The sequence below is a fragment of the Arvicanthis niloticus genome, chromosome 14 (genome assembly GCF_011762505.2).
Source record: "Arvicanthis niloticus isolate mArvNil1 chromosome 14, mArvNil1.pat.X, whole genome shotgun sequence".
Lineage (NCBI taxonomy): Eukaryota > Metazoa > Chordata > Mammalia > Rodentia > Muridae > Arvicanthis > Arvicanthis niloticus.
Genome location: NC_047671.1, coordinates 15,180,676 through 15,202,967, shown reverse-complemented (window position 1 = coordinate 15,202,967; position 22,292 = coordinate 15,180,676). Strand labels below are relative to the sequence as shown.

Sequence of the window (22,292 nt, the reverse complement as noted above, 5' to 3'; positions counted from 1 at the left end):
AGGCAGGCATGATTGAAAGGTGAGGGTGGAGTCTTCTATTAGAGCTGCCTGAAGAGAAAGAACCCTGGAGGGAGGTAGAGTCTGTAAGCCTTTATAAGTCAGGAGCTGTGACAGGTTGTGAGAAGAGAGGATAGTTATGGGCGATCCCAAGGTTAATTTCTTTGACTCTCAAGTAAGGAGTTCAGCAGCTGCTAAGGTACGAATACAAGGTGTCCATCCCTGTGAAAGACCCCTGAAGGGAGACCCTCACTCAAGTCCGGATTAGTGCACATCCAAGGACACACGAGTGGCCATCTTGATGTAACAGCAAGAGGCAGTTTAATAGTGAGGGCCCTCACACAGGAGATAGAGGAATCGACCTACGAGCCCAGGAAGCTTGGGACTTTTATAGATAGAGGCTGGGGAGAGCAGGAAAATTTGGCTCGGTTACATATGATTGGATATTTTAAATATCAGCAATTTGTGTAAGCGATCATTTGAGCTGTCAGAATGACTAGTAGTTATTTTTGACCATGAAACCTCGGACCTCCCAGAGAGGGAGGAAGAGGAAAGAAAAACACCAGATGGCCCATTACTCACTTGGGCTTGTTTGGACCTGTCTGGGCATGTCCTTGCATGCCTTTTCATTTTTGGTCACCCTGCCCCTGGAAGGACTTGATATTTTTATTATGGCTAGATTTAACATGTTGTTGGTGGGCTTGCTGACCATGAATTTTTGTTATTTGTTTTAAGCTGTTTTCAAATTTTATTTTCACACCCTGGATGGCTAGATCTAGTCTTTTTGACAAGTATGCTACAGGTGCTGATATCAACACTTATTCCATGAGATTTTAAAAGAACTCTGATTTCCCAAATCTAAGGATTTTTTAAAAAATAGGAGTTGTTTTTCATGATAGAAAAGAAAATGTGCCTGGGTCAATGAGAACTTTCCTGCGGCCTGGCCTTAATGGTCATCAGGGAATTCTACAGAGGACAGAAAATGTCATCCTGTCCGAAGGCTTTAAGGATTCCGGCAACCACCCTAAGCGGCACTTACTGATCGCTGCGTAGCTGGCTTTTAATTTTTGTTTCAAGGAGAAAAACAAGATAGGAGGTTTTTGCCACCAACCCTTCCAACCCCTCTAACTACCCCCCTCACCACCATGGGCTGTCGGATTCCAGACAGAGGTTTAGAGACCTTCTGCCAACACCAGAGAGTGCTCTGGCTAGGTGTCTGTTGTCCCGTTGACATATCTGAATCCACTGTTCTAGCTTTTATTATCCTGAAAATAAAGTAGGAAAAGTTAGATTGCCAGTCCTCAGAGTGTGGAAGCTTAGGCCCTTCGGGCTGATGCCAAAGGCCTGGGGGCATTCACCCTTCCCTCCTCAAACTGGAAGTCCGGTCAAATTTACGTGGGTGCCAGCTGCCATCCAGTTTTCTTCTGCCTTTGAAATATTCCAGCACCATTGTGGGCTGGGCCAGAATGAAAGAAAGGAAGCTTGTTCGTCGGGAACTCGTAGGCTTGAGTGCTGGGGAGAAGCAGCTTCTCCAAGAAGGTGTTCCATGAAACAGCTGTCTTTATTCAGGGTAATACAGGCTAAAGAAACCTTGGGGAGTAGGGCAGGAGTTTTCATGGTGAGCATCCATGATTGGTTCCTACCAAGCGGCTGGGAAGGCCTCGTTTGCATGAAGAGGAATTCCAGGTGCTTGCTGGGCCTGTCCTTATAGGGAGAGAGGAAGTTAAACCTGTCATTTTTGCCCCGAGGCTTTGTGGTGGAGGTAGGGGTTGCAAGGCCGAGTTCACAGTGGCATGCAGGCCCAGAACAGGGAGGTATCGATCGTTACTCCAGCCCTTCTCAGGATGAGATTTTTGGTGATTTGGGCACACGTTGGCCTTACCAGGCTCACTTGTACCTCTGGTCACACGGCCCGATTGCCTCACACCCTTTTTTTTTCTCTCCTATCGAGTGCAAGGGGGTTGAAAGGGTGAAAGGAAAGGAGTGGAGAAGGGCAGAAAGAAAAAGTAGCGGAGCAGCGAAGTCTCCTCACAAATCTTCCTGACAGGTTGCATGTCTTCCTCCAGGAGACATACTTTTCATCAGCTGCTAAAGAGGTCAGCTAAGGGCCTTTGGAAAATTCCTCCCAGAAGGGAGAGGTCGAAGGAGTATGGAGGTACCCCTCCCTTCCCAGGACCAACTGATGCAGCTATGGGAAGCCCTTACTACCTCATTCCTTAAGTACCAATCAGTTTAAAAGTCTCACTGTTCTGTCCATCATATTGTACCTAGTTCCTGTTGCTCTCTCTGGTCTGTCCCTGGGAATTGTATAAAAACTGCCTGACAGAGCTGCTCGGGGTTGCTTCTCCTTTAGATGCAAGATGACCTGCTCCACTTGGAGGTCCCCGGGTAGCTAAGGCTCATCAGAGCCTTACACTGCCTCCAGAGCTGCAGCCAGGAGGATATTCTTCAGCTGTTAGATTTTGGATGGCAGAGCTGAGTACAGAGACAAAGGCAGGAAAGAAACCAACCAAAGTCTGACCTTAACACCTTAACAAATGACTGGGTTTATTAGCATACACAGCAGGGGACAGCCTCTCTCCTAATGGAGTGGAGGGTGTGCCCAGGAGTGGGGGAGGGGTGTTGGGTGTGCCTTGGTTTATAGGGGCAGGTGATGCTCTTCCCTGCAGGGTAAGGAAGTAGGAAGCACCTTGGGAAATATATGTAGGTTACAAAGATCTCTTCTCCCTGGAACTGTTTGCTCAAGCAAGACGGACTGTTTTAGGAAACAGGGTGTCTCAGCAAAGGTCAGCTGTGACCTCATAGAAATCCGGTTTTTCCTGCTTTTTTTTTTTTTTTTCAACCAAGGTATTCTGTCATGGTCAAACTCTAACTCCTTGCGCCCATCTACTGTTCTGGTTGTCTGGTAACTAAGGGAACAAGACTAGGGATTTTAGCACAGGAATGCTGGGATAACGGATGCATGCTACTGTGCCCAATTTGTGGGCTCTGGTGATATGAACTCAGGCCCTTATGCTGGTATGGCAAGCACTTTACCCACTGAGCCATTTCTCTAGCCCTAAAGTCAAGATTAAGAAAAACAAAACAGATAGAAAGCCCCTCCCCTGGCTTTGCAGGTCCTCAGCAAGGACTGCAAGGGCCTGAGCCTCCAATGCTGCCTGCAGCCCTGGCTTCCTTTTCTGTGGCCCAGTGGCCAGCACAGTCCCCAAGGTCGCTATCGGCAGCGTTGTCTCAGCTTAGAGATGGCGTCGGCCACAGACTCTCCCTATGGGCAGAAGGAGTCCTCAATGACTACATGTTCAAGATCCTGATCATTGGGAACAGCAGCGTGGGCAAAACCTCATTCCTCTTCTGCTACGCAGACGACTCTTTCACTCTGGCCTTTGTCAGCACCATTGGCTTAGACTTCAAGGTCAAAACCAGCTACCTCAAGGACAAGAGGATCAAGCTGCAGATCTGGGACACAGCAGGGCAAGAGCGCTACCGTACTATCACCACAGCCTATTACCGAGGCGCTATGGGCTTCATCCTAATGTATGACATCACCAATGAGGAGTCCTTCAACACAGTGCAGGACTGGTCCACTCAGATCAAAACATACTCATGGGACGATGCCCAGGTGCTGCTGGTGGGGAACAAGTGTGACATGGAAGATGAGCAAGTGGTGTCCTCTGAACGCGGCCAGCAGCTAACTGACCACCTGGGCTTTGAGTTCTTTGAGGCCAGTGCCAAGGACAACATGAATGTCAAGAAGATCTTTGAGCATCTGTGATCTGCGAGAAGATGTCAGAGTCCCTGTATACTACAGACCCTGTGGTCACGGGTGGGCGCCAAGCAGGGCCCAGCTCATTGACCAGCAGGCTCCACCTCATCAGGACTGTGCCTGCTGAGTGACTTCCCTTCCCGCTACCAGGGGCTCATCCCCCATCCCCTGTCACCCTATTTATTATTGTAGCTATTTATTTATTTATTGAGGATGCACCCTGAACGCACCCCTCCCCGCCCTGTACATAACTCCACCCAGCTCTGCCTGCTATATTGTGGTCACTGCTGCTCCCTCCTTTTAAGACCTTTCCTGCCATTTTTGTTTTTGTAAACATCCACAGTTGTCAGTTGTGAAGAGGAGACCAGATGTCACTCTGCAACAGGCTATTGGGAGATGGTGGGGCGTGCCAGCTGTGCAGCTGAAGGATTGCCATGTGGACCACCTGGTTGATAGACTGGCCTCCTGCTTGCCTGGGCCTTCTGCCCTATACCTTGGGATAGATGGGGTATGGGAGGATATATTCACCACTTTGGGATACCCCCCCAAACCTGTTCTGATGTCATGAGTGTCAAATGTGTCCCACACCTCCCTAGAAGTTATGAACACTACACACAGTCAATAAAGCGAATGGACCTTGAAAAAAAAGAAAGAAAACCAAAACAAAAAACATCCAAGCCAGATATGATAGCACACACCTATAATCCCAGCACTACAGCTGTAGAGGCAGGAGGATTAGGAGTTCAGGGCCATCCTCAGCTACATAGTGGGCTCAGTGCCTACCTGGGCTGCCTAGAAACTGGTAACTACAAACCTGTGTTGAAACTACCTAAGGATCCACCTCTTTAGTATAAACAGACTTTATTTCGTGAATAGAAGAGGACATTCTTACTCCATAGAGGGTTTTCGAGTGCTGTAGCCCTATCTTCCAACTGGAGGCAAAGGCTAAACAGAATTCTCATCATTCTACCAGCTAATATAAAAAAGCTGCACTTGTGCAGGCTATGGGTGCTCGTGCATACCTGCAATCCCAGCACTGGAGAGATGTAAGCAAAGATTAGGAGTTCAGTGTATCCTTGGCTACACGGTGCTCTCAAGACCAGCGTAGGATACATGATAATCTGTTTCAATGAAAGGAAACAAAGGTACCCAAAATAAATGGGTCAGTAGGTATAGAGGCTTACCCTCAAGCCTGATGTTAATATTTGTTATGGTCCTTTGCATAGAAAAGGCCTCTGTAGTCTCGAATATTTGAATGCTTGGTCAATTAGGGAGTGGCATTACTTGAGAGAGATTAAGGGGTGGGGCCTTATTGGTGTGGGCGTGGCCTTGTTGGAGGAAGTATGCCACTGGGGGTGGGGAGGCTTTGGAGTTTCAGAAGCCGGAGCCAGGCCCAGTGGATCTCACAGTGTCTTTCTGCTGCCATTGGATCCGGATGTAGAACTCTCAGTTGCCATGTTTGCCTGTGTGCAGCCATGCTCCATGCCATGGGTAAAATAGACTAAACCTCTGAAGGTGTAAGCAAGCCCCAGTTAAATGTGTTCCTTTATAAGAGTTGCTGTAGTCATAGTGTCTCTTCACAGCGGTAGGACATTGAGTAAGACATGTGAGTTGGTGCCTAGGATCAGTACTGTAAGGAGAGCAGTGGGTCTTGTCTGATGAAAGGTGGGTTTGGGAAGGAGGGGGCTGGCCTCTTGGACATGGACACTAGTAAGGTAGTAGAATACTGTAAGAGCATTGTTCATAACTTGAGAACAGGAGTGAAGGAGGTCTGCAGGAGAGGTATCCATTGGGAGTAAGGTATCCCCATTTAGGTGAGGGCATGGATGCAGGGATATGGAAGGCTGAAGGAGAGCTGAGTGCAGGGACTGGAGATAAGAAGGGTAGGTTGGGTGTGATGGGTAAATGTGTTGTGTAATTGGTGGCACGAGCTACAGGGAGAGCTTGATGGGAAGTAAGTTTTCGAGTTTCTGGGATAAGAAAGAAGGTAGGGTAGCGGTTAGAACCATTAGGAAGGGGGAACATCCTGAGTGAGAACCACTGTGGGGGCAGCAATGAAAGGGATGAGAGGGTCAGATGGGACCACTGTGGAGGTGCCAGTCCAGAAAGGGATGTTACTGTATACCTAACCTCTGTGGTTCTATGGATTGTGTCCTGTTTGGATCTATGTCCAGAGTGGTATAGCTGAATCTTGAGGTAGGATTTTCCCAGTTTCCTGGGGAAATGCCTCACTGATTTCTGTAAGTGACTGTACACGTTTATAGTTCCAGCAATGGGTGAGTGGTCGCCTTACTCCACATCCTTACCAGGATGACATGTCACTTGTTTTATTGATCTTAGCCATTCTGATAGGAAGAAGATGGAATCACAAAGTAGTTTTGTGTTGGGGTCCAGCCTCAACACAGGATCTGAGTTCTCAACTGGAAGCACACTCTCTGGAAGGCGCATAATAAACAAACACAGACAACTTTTCGGTACAAGCTGACAGGCAATTTTTCAAGGCTTGAAGTCTCTCTGTCTGTCTGTCTGTCTGTCTGTCTCTCTCTCTCTGTCTCTCCCTGTCTCTCCCTGTCTCTCTCTCTCTCTCTCTCTCTCTCTCTCTCTCTCTCTCTCTCTCTCTCTCTCTCCTTAAAGTTGCACACACTTTCACTGTCTCCTCGGGCTGGAGGTTGTGCTTTCTCATTTACTCCCTGTCTCGAATGCACACACTCCTCCATTTGTTCTTCTTCCACACACACACTCCACACACACACTCTTCAAGCACACCTCGCATTCTCTCTTCTTTCAGTCCACACTCTCTCCTTACATTCTCTCTCTCTCTCTCTCTCTCTCTCTCTCTCTCTCTCTCTCTCTCGCCTTTAACTTGCACCAGTCTTTTTTTTTTTAATTTTTTTTAATTATTTATTTTATGTAAGTACACTGTAGCTGTCTTCAGACACCCATATGAGTGCATCAGATCTCATTATGGATGGTTGTGAGCTACCATGTGGTTGCTGGGATTTGAACTCATAACCTCTGGAAGAGCAGTCAGTGCTCTTAACCACTGAGCCATCTCACCAGCCCTGCACCAGTCTTTTATTGTAACTCCAAAAGCAGGTAGAAAAAAAAAGATATTGTATAATCATTTCCAAATCAAATTAAAAAGAATAACCACATCCCACAAAGAATCAAGAATTACAATGGTTCCCCAAAGTTTCAAGCTTCCCCTATTCCCAGGCCTGTGGCCAAAATAATACTAGCAAACTTATCATTATTTAAACTTTAACTTTTGACTTATTATACTTCAGAGCTCAGAGCCCCAAGGTCAGCTACATGCATTTTCCTGTGAAGCTCTAATGATAAATGACATGGGCAAAGCTGCCAGGTAGTGGCCAGAAAGAATCAAGTTAACCCTTAACTCAGCAGTTCTGCTAGTTTTCTGCTTCTGTACATTGTATACAGTGACTCTCTTAAGAGTCCCAGTGATTTGACTTAATTTACTAATATATAATTTTATGTATTCTATACTTTCTTACCCATACATATCCAAAAGAGTCCAGGAATTACTCTCAAATGTTGTGCAAAACTCATTTCATAACCTCAATAGTTTTTTTTCTTTCTGAATTAAAATATACAATGTTTGTGTTCCCTTACTCCACGATTGTGTCTCTCCTACTAATGCTTTTTCATAATTCCAGTAAATTCCTTCACTTTCTGGTAATGAACCCTGTATGACTCTAGCAGTATGTGGCTCTGTTTCATTTTCTAGTATTTCTAAACAGTATTTCTTCAAACTTTCTTTGCAAACCAAACATTAATCTGGAACCACCACTGTGCAGTTATTGCATTATTTCCAAGATGAGAACACACAGCATGCACCTGTGCTGTGCCCTATGCCTCAATTTTTAATTGTTTAAGAATAATTATATCGTGGAATATCTAGTTTCACAGAATTCACCATAGCAGAAGCAGAAGAGAGTAGGAAAGTCAGATAGAATAGAATAATTATGCACACCAAGGCCAACTGAAAAGCAGTCATGCACAAATGAAATCTATACAGCTGTTCCAGAGCTAAGGTTAGGAGAAATGGGAACAGCCTTATTTTACGAAGAGCTGCTGAGGTCTACTGAGGTGTCTTCATCCCAGCCTACTGAGGGATGTCCCTTATTTCTGATGGCGGGTTCTCTGGAGGTGTGTTTCCTGCTTTTCAGGGTCCCAGACACCATCCTTTTTTTTTTTTTTTTAAACAAGGAGCTGCCATGAGTTTCTGAGATGTCTCCATCCCGGCCTGCTGTGGCCAGTTCCTGTCATGGTAGGATGTCCCCAGCAGTTTTGGTTAATATTTTCCTGGTAGCAAGAGATATTAAACATTTCTTCAAGTGTTTCTCTGCCACTTGAGTTTTAGTTTTATCTTTTGAGACTACTCTGTTGAGATTTGTACACCACTTTTTACATTTAAATTGGGTCATTTTCTTGCTATCTAGTTTTTGAGTTCTTTATATATTTTGGATATTAACCTTCTTTGGATATTGACTTTGTAGTGGATAAAATTTTTTTCCCATTCTTCAGGCTGCTGATGTGTCTGGATGATAGTGTCGTTTGCCATTATAGAAGCTTTTCAGTTTTATTAAGATCTTATTTTGCCAAGGATCAGCCTTGGCTTGGAGAAGGGTTCCTGAGGAAAGGGTGTTTGGAAGCAGTGAAAAGAACATCTTAAAGTCAATCATGGGTACAAGTTGACAGCTCTGTGTTCTATTCAAGATGGCTCTCCAGATAGTCATCTAGATAGCTCAGCTCTTGAACACCAAAGGCCAGTGTTTTATTTGCATAGCAATTCAGTCATTACCTCAGGTTCCCTTTTGATTATCCCATGAATCAGCATTTTATGTTCTTATTTCCTGATTCTTAGAAAAGACAGAAAGTACATTTATTTTTTTAAGCATAGCAAATGAATTCAGAGATCTGCCTGCCTTTGTAAGCACAGACAATAAGTTAGCTGGGTGGGATCTGGCTCTGAGATCACCACTCTTACCATGCCTGAGCCTACACGCTCACTCTATTCCAGGCTGACCTTGAACTCAGAAATATACCTTCCTGTTTAAGTATAAACAATAAATGTAGCTGAGTATGACCTTGCCCTGCAATCACTACTTCCAAAATTTTTTATCTCCTTCCTTAATATCATTCTGGCAAGCTGGTTTATTAATATAGCTGTCTCTGTTCTTTTAGGTCCATGAAGGAAGCCCCTCATAAAATTTATATTGCATTTTTATATTTTGCATAGTTGAGAAATTATATATTCTTGTACTCATGTTTTCAGAGTTCTTTCCCACAGCCTTAAGGGCTGTTCTGAGGGTCACAGAATTTAACACTTTGTTAAGGAAGACATTCTTGCCTCCCAGGCTTGTGCTGTTTCTAATTATCATGGAAGCATTAGCCCTAATAGGGAGAGCATTCCTGAAGGGGGAACATGAAAATATGTACATTATTATACAAATTAGCCTTACATTCTAGCAAACCTGAACACTTGTGGAGGCCCACACTCTACTGTCTCTACTCCAGGGGTGAGAACTGTGCTACATCATCCCTGCCACAGCCATGCAGGACTTGGCACTATTTATTAATTGTTGATCTTAGGGCTTGTGCTAACAGTGTTCTGTTCAGAAAGTCTTTTCCTGTGTGGGTGAGTTGAAAGCTATTCTTTACTTTCTCTTCTATCTGGTTCAGTATATCTGGTTTTATGTTGAGGTGTTGCAGTTTTAGTGACTGAGCTTCCCTTAAATCCTCAGATAAAAAAAACAGACACAGTTTTTCAATTTCAATTTGCCTTCTGGCACAATTGCTATCTCCTGCCTGGAAAATTATGCCCTTATCAATTTCTTATCTCTGTCTCTCCACCTGCCCTAAACTTCAGTTGTTAAACTCCTCTGATCACCCACCTGTAGGAGCAGCTTTGGTTGCCCAGTTCACCTCTCTCCAACGCATGTCAAATTCTGTCTTCTTCCCTTGCATTCCCCTGCCTGCCTCCAGGGACCCAGAAATTCTGCCTGACACTTCTGTAAAACAATTAGTCCAAGGCTTTCTTTACTGACAGATCAAGAACCAATTAGGAAACAAGACTTTAGCATCAGAAGCACTCCCTACATTGAGGTCTTTGATCCATTTAGAGTTGAGTTTTATGCAGAGTGGTAAGTATGTATCTATTTGGATTCTACATGCAGACATTCAGTTTGACCCGCACTATTTATTGAAGATGCTGGCCTGTTGTACTTCACTACAAAGGTTGTAGTTTGCCATGTCCCAATAGTTGCTCTGAGCTCAGCACAAAATGGGGGACTCCCTTTTCTTAGTAGGGTTTGCTTTTTCCTGTCTGATCTGGGGAGCCTAACCCCCAATCTTTTTTTCCCTCTTTTTTATTGGATATTTTATTTATTTACATTTCAAATGTTATCTCCTTTCCCAGTTTCCCTTCCAGAAGCCCCCTAACCCCCAATCTCCTACCAGAGGAATATCACATAGTCTGTGGCAAACATACAAATTCAACTTCCTCTTTTCCTATAAGAATCTGCCCAGTAAGTGCCTGGGATTCCTTGAATGCTTCTGCACATGAATGAGGCGTTCACAGAACTGTAAACTCCAGCCAATGAAACTTCACCTTAAGAAGAACCCCTTTCCACTCTCCAAGGTTTATACATTGCCTTTGTTCACCATGAATGAAGTTTATGCACACATGCTGTTTCACTGAAAATCATCTAAGAGAGCTGTTTCATTATTGTCTAAAAGAGCTGTAACACTAAAATCCTTGTGGAAGGCCTCTGCCAACTCAACCCTCCATCTACACTTACTTCTGGCAGGACTAGGATCCTGCAGACTTCACCTGTTCCAGAAGATGGGAAACCACAGCTGGCCTCCAACACACTTACACTGGCATTTATTCCAATATGTATTTCTGGCTCATTTATTAAAAAACAAACAAACAAACAAACAAACAAACAAACCTCGTGTCCATAGGTTGTGTAGACTTGTGTCTGTCCCATCAATCAATGTAAATACCACATTTGTTTTTGTTTTAGTACTATAGCTCTGTGGTACAATTTGAGGCTGGGGATAGTATACCTCTAGGAGTTTCTTATTATACAGTTTTGTCTTACCTTTTCTGGGATTTTGTGTTTCCAGATGAAGGTAAAATTGTCCTTTCAAGATCTGTGAAGGATTGTGGTGGAATTTTGATGGGATTGAATTGAATCTGTAGATTGATCTTGATAGCATGGTCATTTTTACTATATCTACAGACCCATGAACATGGGAATTTTTTTATCTTCTGATATCATCTTCAACTTCTTTCTTTAATGTCTTTTGCTTGCTTAGTTAGAGTCACCACAAGATAAGGGTGGCATTTCCCTGATTTTTTTTCTCAATTTGTCATTTGTATATAGGAAGGGTACTGAATTTTGTGAGTTAATTGTGTATCAAGATATTTTGCTGAAAGTGTTTATCAGCCACAGGAGTTTCTTTTGTATTCTATCATGTCATCTTCAAATGGGGATATTTTTGACTTTCTCCTTTGCAATTTGTATCCCTTTAATCTCCTTTAGTTGTCTTATTGCTGTAGCTAAAACTTCAAGTACTATATTGTATAGGTGAGTAAATAACCCTGTCTTGTTCTTGATACTAATGGAATTGCTTCCATTTTCCATTTAAATTGTTCCTTCAGGATTGCTGTAAACTGCCTTTATTATCCCGAGATATTTCCCTTATATCCCTAATCTCTCCAGGACTTTTACCATGAATCGGTGCTGTATTTCCTCAAAGGCATTTTCTGCATCTAAGAAGATGATCATGTGGTTTTTGTCTCTTAGTTTGATTATAAGGTGGATTACAATTATTGACTTATGTATATTTAACCATCCATGCATCTCTGGGATGAAGCCCACTTGATCATGGTGGATGCTTTTTTTGGATGTGTTCTTGGATTCTGTTTGCAAGTCTTTTACTGAGAATTTTTGCATCTAATGTTCATAAGGGAAATTGGTCTGTAATTCTCTTTCTTCATGGCGTCTTTATGTGATTTGAGTATCACGGTTACCATGCCTAATTAAATGAATTGGGCAATGTTGCTTCAATTTCTATTTTGTAAAATAATTTTAGGGGTATTGCTATCAACTCTTTGAAAGTCTGGTAGAATTCTATGCTAAAACCATTTGGCCTTGGATTTGATTGATTGATTGATCGATTTGATTGATTGATTGATTTATTGGTAGACTTTTAATTACTGCCTCTATTTCACTGGGGATTATAGGTCTGTTTAAATTATCTGATCTTGATTTAACTTTGGTAAGTGGCATTTATCAAAAAATTATTCATTTCTTTTAGATATTCCAATTCAGTCGAGTAAAGGTGTTTATGTCATTATTCATTCTCTGCCTTTCTTTGGTGTCTGTTATGACCCCCCCTTTTATCTCTAATTTTATCAATTTGGATATCTATCCCTTCTTTGCCTTTTTAGTCAATTTGGATAACTCCTTATTAATCTTATTGATTTTTCTCAGTGAACCAACTTTTTGTTTAACCTTGATTCTTTGTGTTGTTGTTGTTGTTTTGTTATCATTGCTTGTGTATTTCTAGGTTATTGACTTCAGCCCTGAGTTTGATTATTTCTTGCCTGCTACTTCTTTTGGGTTTGATTGTTTTCTTTTTGTTTTTGCGTTCTCAGGTGTGCTGTTAAGTTACTAGTATGTGACCTCTCCATTTTTGTTTTAAATGTAGGTCCTTAGTGTTACTAACTTTCTTTTTAGAATTACCTTGAGTCCCATACATTTGTGCATGTAGAGAATTCACTTTCATTCAATTCTAGAAAGTCTTTAATGTTTTTTTTTTTCTTGACCCATTTTTCATTCAGTAGAGACCTGTCCAGTTTTCATGAGTTTGTAAGCTTTCTGGTGTTTTTGTTGTTATTCATATTTGTTTAATCCATGGTGGTCAGACAGGATGCAGGACATTATTTCAACGGCTTTGTTTTTTGTTTTGTTTGTTTTTGTTTTTAATGAAAAAAAAAAAGACTTGCTCTGTAACTGAATATGTGGCCAATTTTGGAAAAAAATCCATAAAGGGCTGGGTAGAAGGTATATTCTTTCATGTTTGAGTGAAATGTTCTGTAAATATCTTTTAGGTCCATTTGGTTTATAACATCAGTTAGCTCCAGCATTTCTGCCTCATTTTTGTCTGGATGGTCTGTCTGTTGTCAAGAGTCAGGTATAAAAGTCTCCCAATATCAATGGGTGAGGATCAATATGTGATTTAAGATATAGTAGTGTCTCCCTTATGAACTTTGGTGACCTTATGTTTGGTGCATAGATGTTTAGAATTGCAATGTCCTCTTGGTGGAATTTTTCTTTGGGGGTTATGTAGTATCCTTCTCTATCTCTTATGATTAGTTTTAATTCAATGAGTATTTTGTCAGATATTAAAGTGGCTACACCAACTTGTTTCTTAGGTCCATTTGCTTGGAATATCTTTTCCCATCCTTTCACCCTGAAGTGATATCTTTGATGTTAAAGTCTGTTCCTTGGATACAGCAGAAAGATGGAACCTTTTTTCACATCCATTCTGTTAGTCTGTGTCTTTTTATTGGGGAATTGAGATCACTGGTATTGATAGCAATCAACAAACATGATTCCCATTATTTTCTTGGGGTGGTGTTGGTGTTGGTGGTGTGTATGTGTGTGTTTCCACTGTTTTGATTTACTGGTCTGGGATTATTTACTACTCGTGTTTCTTGGGTATAGTTAACCACTTAGGTTGAAGTTTTCTTTTTAACACCTTATGTAGGGCTGGATTTGTAGATATATATTGCTTAGCTTTAATTTTATCATGGAATGTCTTTTTTTCCATCTATTGTGATTAATTTTGGGGGTATAGTAACCTGGGCTGTCATCTGTGGTCTCTTAGAGTCTGTAGAACATTTTTCCATGTCCTTCTGGTTTTAGAGACTCCATTCAGAAGTCAGATATTTTTCCAATAGGTCTGCCTTATGTCTTTTTCCATTGCAGCTTTTGATGTTCTTTCTGTGTTCTCTGTGTTTACGGCTTTGCTTATTATGCACTACAGTAATTTCTTTTCTGGTCCAGTCTATTTGGTGTTCTGTATGCTTTTTTTTTTTACCTTGATACGCAGCTCCTTCTTTAAGTTAGGAAAATTTTCTTCTGTGATTTTGTTGAAAATATTTTCTATGCCTTTGATCTGAGTTTCTTCTCCTTCCTCTATTCCTATTATTCTTATATTTGGTCTTTTCGTAGTGTCCTGGATTTTCTGGGTGTTTTGTGCCAGGAGAGTTTTTTAGGTTTTTTGACTGAGGTCCTCATGTCTTCAATACCTGAGTTTTTTTTTTTCTTCCCCCATATCCCATATTCTGTTAGTAAGGCTTGACTCTTCAGTTCCTGTTCAAGTTCTTATGGTTTTCATTTCCAGATTTTCTTCAGTTTGGATTTCTTTATTAATTCTATTTCCACTTTGATAGCCTGGACTGTTTTTGTTTATTTTCTTCTGCTGTTTGTCTGTGTTTTCATGAATTTCTCTAAGGGATTTATTCATTTTCTTTTTAAGAGCTCCATCGTAAACATAAAGGCGAGGTCCTTGTCTTAGGTTTCAGCTATGTTGCATTTTCCTGGACTCCTGTAGTAGTTCTTGAGTTCTAGAGGGGACATATTTTCTTGGCTCTTGTGTGTTTATGCTGTCATCTGGGCATCTGGGTTTGGAAAAATTGTAATCGGAGGTGCTGATATTTGTTTGGTCCAATGGAGACAGGGGCAGAGGAGTAGGGGATACAGCAGGTGTTCTGCTACAGAGATGGTATTGAGATTGGGGGCTTGGATTTAGAAGAGAGGAGGGGAGGTGAAGATTTGCAGTTAGCCTACCCAGCTGCTTCCCTGGCTGGTGTGGCCAGCATTTTCCCTGGAAATGGCTGCTTGTGGGTGGGGCTGGGATTATGGGATGAGTGGAAGGAAGGGAAGCTGGAGGAGAAAGTCTACACAATCCATTGGAGATATGGGTCAGAGAGCCAGGAGAGACCACAGCAGGTGTTCTGCTACAAAGCTGTGAATGAGACTGTTAAGGGTCTTTTAAAGAGCTGTCTATGCTTATTCTTCAGACCAGGGTTTTGGTTTAAGATAGTGGCACAGTCATCCCATCAGTATCAGTATGAAACAACTAACTGGAGTTGCCTTTTTTTTTTTTTATTGAGTTAAAAACAAAGTATCTTTCTTGTATATGTATACATGTTTTGCCAGTATCACACACGTGCCTGGTGATCTCAAGCCAGAAGAGGATATTGGAACCCTTGGAATTGGAGTTACAGATGGTTGTAACCTATTGCTTGGGTGCTGGGAACTGAACTCGGGTCCTCTGAAAGAGCAGTCAGTGCTCTCAACCTCTGAGCCATCTCTTCAGCATTAGAGTTTCGTAAAAATATTAAAAAACAGAGCCAGGCAGTGGTTGTGCACACCTTTAATCCCAGCACTTGGGAGGCAGAGGCAGGCGGATTTCTGAGTTTGAGGCCAGCCTGGTCTACAGAGTGAGTTCCAGGATAGCCAGAACTACACAGAGAAAAAAAAATTGTCACAGGACCTAACAAGCCCATTTCTCAGTCTCAAAGTGATACTTACATGACCATATCAATGGAAACATTAAGCACACACATTATATTTCATGATAACGGTATAAATAAATCCAAATGATAACTTTTAATGTTATACTTTGTTATCTTTAAAACATTAGGCGCTGCACTGTGGCGGAGGAATACAGGAATCAACTTCAGATGCAGATTGCTCACCAGCAGAAGGCTCGAGAAGCAGAAAAGGAAGAGGAACGCCAGGAATTTGAAGCCGGAATGGCAGCAAACAAAGCGGGTCTGGACAAGATACAGAAGATCCTCTCTGAGCGTCAAGCTCTGTCCCAGAACGTTCACCCCATGCGCAGGGGTTACCCTGACAAGCCTCCTCTATAGTTATATACAAACCAATGAGTGTTTTCTGGGTCTTTGACTATTTTTAACTGCACCTTTTGGATAAACTCTTATTCTCTGAGTTTGTATACTTTGTTGGACATAATTTTCTTTCTTCAAAATTAATTTTTTCTTTGGATACTAATTAATTCTATATTGTTATAGCAAAATACCCAACATTACCAACTTAAAAAAAAATAAAGACTTGTTTTAGCTTCTGGTTACAGAGGGCTGCTGTGTAGTTTGCGTGGTTTTACGGGATGTGAAACGGTTGTTGGTGCTTTACCAAAATCCTAGAGACAGGAATTAGTAAAGAAAAGGGGTTTGTTTATCATTTGGGCTATGTTCTGGCTCCCAGGCTGTGAGAAACCACTGACCAAAAGTAACCTGGGGAAGAATGTGTTTGTCTTACACTTCCAAACCAAATCCATCACTGTGGGAAATAGGGCTGGAGACAGGCAGGAACTTGAAGAAGAAACCTATGAGGCAAATTTTGCTGGAGCACGCTCTGGCTCAATCACAAGCTTATGGTTAGCCTTGGCTTCTTAGACAGCCCGGGGAAGGTGCTGCCCATAGTGGGCTGGACCATCCTGCATCAACTAATTACCAAGACAATCCCCCACAGACATGGCCACAGGCCAATACCATCTAGGCAATCTCTGGGTGAAGGTTTCTTCTCTCCAAGGACTCTAAACTGTGTCAAGGTAACAAAGCCAACCAGGACAGACCAAAATTGGATGTTGTTGTTTTGTCAGTTTCTCTCTTTAGGGAGGAAAGGCTAGAATCCAGGCCAGACTTCTACTGAGGCCACAGCCCCTGTAGTAGCTCTTCTCCTCTCAGAGACACTGACAGGTGTCTATGACTCTTCAGCTAACAGACTATCAGGTGCCCAAATTTCTTACCTGGGAAAGTGAGTTTAGAGTAAAGGAAACTTTGGGTGGGAGTGTATCACAGTTCTGCCCCCCCCCCTTCCTCCCTGTCTCCGACCTGAGACTGTGAGAGCCTGGCGACAGGCTTGTGCTAAGACCACCTGTGTATTTAGAAATCTACGAGAGAAAACCTTGTCATCTACCATGTGTGCCAGAGTCCTCTCTTCAGAGCCCCCACCATGCTGTTATCTATTTGTCCATAGAATTAATAACTTTTCTAATGATCTTATGGTGAACACTTCATCTCAGTGTTCCTCTTGAAACACATACCTGAGAGCTTTCATTCTCCTATATCAGTATTACAGTAGAGTGACAAGACAAAGAAAGCAGACAGCACGTACAGGTGTATAGCCTTAGCTTTGAGATAAGTTGTCAGAATCTTTCTTCAGGCCCTCTCTGGCAGGTCTGCCTCAGGGCTACTCCTACCCACAGCATGAAATCTCCTTGGAAATTTTTATTTCTTGTTGTTTGACCCCAAAAACCTTGAAAATGCTGGGAAAAGGCTCTACCACGTGGCCAGATCCCCAACCCTCTTTTAAATAAATAAATCAATAAATAAATAAATATTGAGCTGTCATCTAAGTTATCCAGGCTGGCCATGAACATGTGATCTTGCCTCAGTCTCCAGAATAGACAAGATTATAGGCCTGGCCACCAGGCCAGATGACAACTTGACTCTTTAAGGTTTCTGTTGTACTGCCCCCAGCTCTGTGTCTATGACAAGGCAGTCATGTGACCGGAAGCTTCTCACCTCAAGACAGATAAAAGGTAACAGGAAGGGGACAGGAACAAGGCATGCCCTTCAAAGGAATGCTGCCCCCACCCCTTGAGTCACTTCGTCTCACAAGCTGCCACCTTTTACAGTTGTACCACCTCCCGATGGTGGATACAGATTTTAAACATATCATTTAGAGAGATGAAGGCCCAAAGCAAATGTCGGAAACATAAGAGCAAATCCCCCAATCTTTTAACAATCACACTCCTAACTTTTTGGAGCCTGACCCAGTGACTTACGATAAAATAAAGCCAACCCTTTGATGACTGCTAACCCCTCACCTCATTTCCAAGTCTGAGGAAGGACAAATGGGATTATAAAATTTACTACATAATCAAGTAGGGAGCTTCTCACCTATTTTCTATTCATACAACTCCAAATGGCCTAGGAAGCCAGTCTAGCCTAGTTTACATAGGGAGTTCCTGACTAGCCAGGGCTAAATAGTGAGACATTGTCTCAAAATGAAAAGTTCAAGAAATTTATCTTCACTACAAAAAGATCCCACTCCCCATCAGGGGTACAACTTTCCCTTGTTCTCTCTCTCTCTCTCTCTCTCTCTCTCTCTCTCTCTCTCTCTCTCATATGACGACTGTATTTCTGTCTGTGGAGCTAGACTAGAGAGCCTGAAACTTAGCAAGGTGCAGGTGGGTGCACAGTAGGATCTCAGCTGACAGTGAGTTCATAGGCAATAAACACACTCAGGAACAGCTTCAGAGAACTGGTTTGTTAATTGGGTAGGGAGGGAGAAAGGGGTATTTATTCCCCCTGGGGAGGTGGCCAGGGTCTCTGGGGCCAGGTTTTTGTGGATGTGTACAATTGGCCAGGGTAGGGATGTTGGAAGATATTTCATCTACATACTCAGGGGCTGTAGGGTCCTGGGGGGGGGGAGGGGAACCTTATAAGGTCAAATGGGGAGCGATGACTTATAACTGTCAGCCACTACAGTTCTACATCTGCCTACAGTGATTATCATTTATTAAAATGCTTATTTGAAGAAAATGAAATAAAAAGATTTAAAGGATCAAGATAGTTCCAAAAGCCTTGTCACCTGGTTGATCCCTGGAGTCCAAGATGGAAAGAGGTTATAGACACCTAAAAGCTTTCCTCTACCCAAACACACCCCAGCACCCGAGCTGGGATGACTAAGGAATGCCATCATTTTCTGAGTCCATTTGTGTTTACATTGACTGCTCAGTGCTCTAGCACAAACCCTCTCCCCCAAAGTCATGTGTGCTGCAACACACGAGATTTTTATGACCTTGACCATGGTCCAAAGATGCTAACCAGAATCATCAACATTTGCACAAACTTAACATAAATGAAGATAGCTGGAAAAACCATAAGTCAAACGTAACTGTCATGTTCTATCCGAAACAATTACTATGTTCTTCCAGAAACAAATATTTCAAGGCCACTCTGATCCTCATCTAACTTTGCTGTGAGGTATGACCTTTGTAGTTTTTGCCTTGTAGGCTGAACCCCTGAGTTTTGGCACCAAGACACATGGAGGCATCATCACCAGCTAATGAAGGACTCACATGCTTTCAATTGGCTTAATCTATATGGTCGTCTGCACCTTTCTTAGTTGATTTATTTCAATTCCACATACATTAGTGATAAATAAAACAGGTAGGGTATATAAGACTCTTTCGAGCCTCAGCTTACTGGAGACCCCCTGGGTGAACCACTTGGAGACCTGAATCCATGCAAGAGGAATATTAATAATCCAATGCATTGGGGTCGTCCTGCACTGAAGGTGGAGTCGCCACCCCAAGCGGCCCATTTGGTCAGTTTTTATACAGCTTAAGGGGTAGATTAGAGAAACAGTGACTAGGCACAATATTATTGGCAAAACAGTGTGACTTTTAAACTGATTGGTCTTTAGGGAATGAGGTAGCAGGGACCTCCCTTCTCTCAAGGTGGCAAGGGTTGGTCCATCCTGTGGAATGTGTCTACTGTGCTCTGGGCCTTCCTCCACCCTCAGGTCGGTCCCCAAACCCTGTGGTCTGAGGAATGTTAATCAGCCTCTTCTGTCTGGAGGGAAGGGGTGCCTAAGTGCTCTATGACCTTTCTCTTCCAGGAGAAGAGAGGTCTGGTGGAATTTTCCAAAGTTCCTGAGCTGACCTCTTCAGGTGTATATATAGGCAAAAAGGCTAAGGAAAGAACACCCTGCTCCTGGCCTGACTTGGAGCTTCTAGACTTGGAAATCCCCCCCCCCCCATGACTCAGTGTTCAAGTTGGTGGCCAGCAATATTCAGGCTCCTCTATACTTTCCCATTAGCTCTCTGTACATGCTCCAAAAACCCTATAAAAACCCCTTGCCTCCACCTAGCCCTCTGCTGTCTGCTCCAGTCAGAGGCAGATGCCATTCTGTTTTTCTCCCCAAAAATCTCATGTGAGGTTTGTTGTGAAAAGAATAGAAATCTTTTAAGACCCCTAGCAGATAAAGTAGAGCCAGGCCAGCTATGTTCCAAGAATTTAGCTGACCACAATAAGGCAGAACCAAGAATACAGATCATCTGGTTCACAAACTCTAGGTTCCAGGAACCTGGCTAACCACAAAGTAGATGGTTGAGCAAGATTAAATTCCTGAGAAAAACATGTACAGGGTGTTCCCCACATGACTGACTAAATGATGGGCTGGTACTTTCCACTGGTATTCCCCCTCACCCCTGGCTTGTGGTTTTTTCTTTTAAATACTCTTCTCCCCCTGGGCTGGGGTCAAACTCCTCTACCCCTTCGCAGGTTATGAGTCTCGACCACAGCCATTCCAAAATAAAGCCTCTTGCTGTTTGCATCAAGATCGGTGTCTGGTGAGTTATTGGGTGGCCGTGATATCCCGAGACTTGAGTGAAGGTCTTCCCTCTCGGGGGTCTTTAAGTTGCATGCTATGACTTTGTGCTATTCCTTGCCACCTGACTGCCAAGATGCCCTTCAGCCAGAAAAACCCTTACAGTGTGCTTCATGAGTAATTCCAGCACTCAGAAGATAAAAGAAAGTATATTTCTGTGAGTTCTAGGACAGCCTAGTCTACATTGGGAGTTTTGGGCCAGGCATAACTACATAATGAGACCTGGGCCAGGCAGGACAACATAATGAGACCTAGTATCAAAGTAAAGCTGGGCAGTGGTGGTACACGCCTTTAATCCCAGCACTTGGAAAGCAGAGGCAGGTGGATTTCTGAGTTCGAGGCCAGCCTGGTCTACAGAGTGAGTTCCAGGACAGCCAGGACTACACAGAGAAACCCTAACTCCAAAACAAAAAAACAAACAAAAAAATGTAAAAAAAAAAAAAAAAAAAAAAAAAAAGCTTTTGTAACAATTTTTGTCTGATACTTTGTTTTGTTTTGAGACAGGGTTTCTCTGTTTCTCTAGGTATCTGGAACTAGCTCTGTAGACTAGGCTTGCCACAAACTAACACTGATTCAGTTGGTGGTGTTCCCAGTTTTTCTGACTCATCCACTGTATCTACTTCTTTTGACTCCACAGGAAAAGGGATCACAAACAGCAAGCTATCAGAGGTTTGGGGATAGGAGAAGAAAAAAGAAGACAAAAAAGTTGGGATCAAGGAGTCTATATGAGCTGATGACTTACACAAGTTTGTTAAGCAACACAGCACCTTATGTACTGTTTCCAAGTGAAATTGGACAGATGAGGACAGGAGACAGCTATCATACAATGGGACAAAATAAGCAGGAAGCTAATCAAGCAATGCTGTACAAATGGAATGTAAGAGTCCATGATTCACCCAAGCATGATGTCCTAGACTCAAATAGTATGTAAACACAAAGAGTGTTTTATTCTGCAGAAGTCCAGCATGCTGGGATCTCCCATTAACAAGATAGAGAGACAACCAAGTGAGTTTGCAGGCCTGATTTAAAGCACATTAGGGAATTCTGGGGTAGGTGACTTCTATGTTAATATGTTGGGTCCATCTCTAAGAACATTCCTTTACTGGGATGTGGGGGCTAGAAACTTGCTGGTAAGGTCAGGAAACGGTTGCTAAGGAAGTAGCTGAGAAAGTCTGGAAACTGCTGCTGACCCATTGTTCTTGGAAACAGAGGTTTGAGCCTTGTCTCCTTAACTACCAATTTGAAGCCTGTCATGGAATCAGCCTAGCCTTTTCAGGAAATGTAAAAGAATGGGGAACTTTTATGCCTGCCTTAGCCCTGAATAATCACACATCCTTATACTTATTAATAGCTTCTAGCACTATAGTTGGGCAGATTCTGAACTATTCTAACCCAACAATGCTGGCCTGAAGCTACTTCCCAGCCAAGTGGCCCATTACCTGCCATCTTGTTCTTGCTCTGGCCTCCTTCATCTGTGTGTTGATGGCAACTGCTGTCCTTCCATCTGAGATCCTCCTTCTCAGGGTGAAGACTCCCATTCAGGGGAGACCCTCACTCAAGTCTCAGGATGCCACGACCACCCAAGAACTTGCAAGACACCGAAACAGGATGCAAACCGCAGAAGCTTTATTCTGGAGGAACAGCTGGCTGTTGGTCAATTCATTTGCTCATGCATTAGCTGAATTGACAAAGACAGCCAATCTGAGAAGGGTTTTTAAAGGGGAAAACCACAAACCAGGGGTGAGGAGGGGGTGAGGGGGTTCTCAGGGAAACATAACATAAAAATAGCAGAAAATTTCAGAGGAACTCAACCTATGTGACTCAGGGTCATGTGAAAACACTCTGTATACTCATTCTTCTAAAAAATGTGGTCCTGCCATGTCACTGTGGCCTTGCCCTGTCACTTACTCAACTATTTCTATTTAACAACTTCTCAGTTGCCATGACCACAGCCTTGCCCTGTCATTGTGGTCACCAGCTCTTTGGTTCCACCTGGATGA

The 22,292-nt window shown here is 42.8% G+C and overlaps 1 protein-coding gene and 1 pseudogene across 1 annotated transcript in view; both read left to right on the top strand.

Moving 5' to 3' along the window:
- The window catches only part of Cfap53 (cilia and flagella associated protein 53), a 69,906-nt gene extending 53,943 nt beyond the window's left edge, over nt 1-15,963 (top strand). The window contains exon 8 of the mRNA XM_034517794.2: nt 15,512-15,963. Within this exon, the coding sequence (XP_034373685.1) occupies nt 15,512-15,740 (229 nt within the window). The 3' untranslated portion in view covers nt 15,741-15,963. The remainder of the gene's footprint in view (nt 1-15,511) is intronic.
- LOC117719601 (ras-related protein Rab-3A pseudogene) lies at nt 3,240-4,055 on the top strand (annotated as a pseudogene).
- Nucleotides 15,964-22,292: the final 6,329 nt, after the last annotated feature.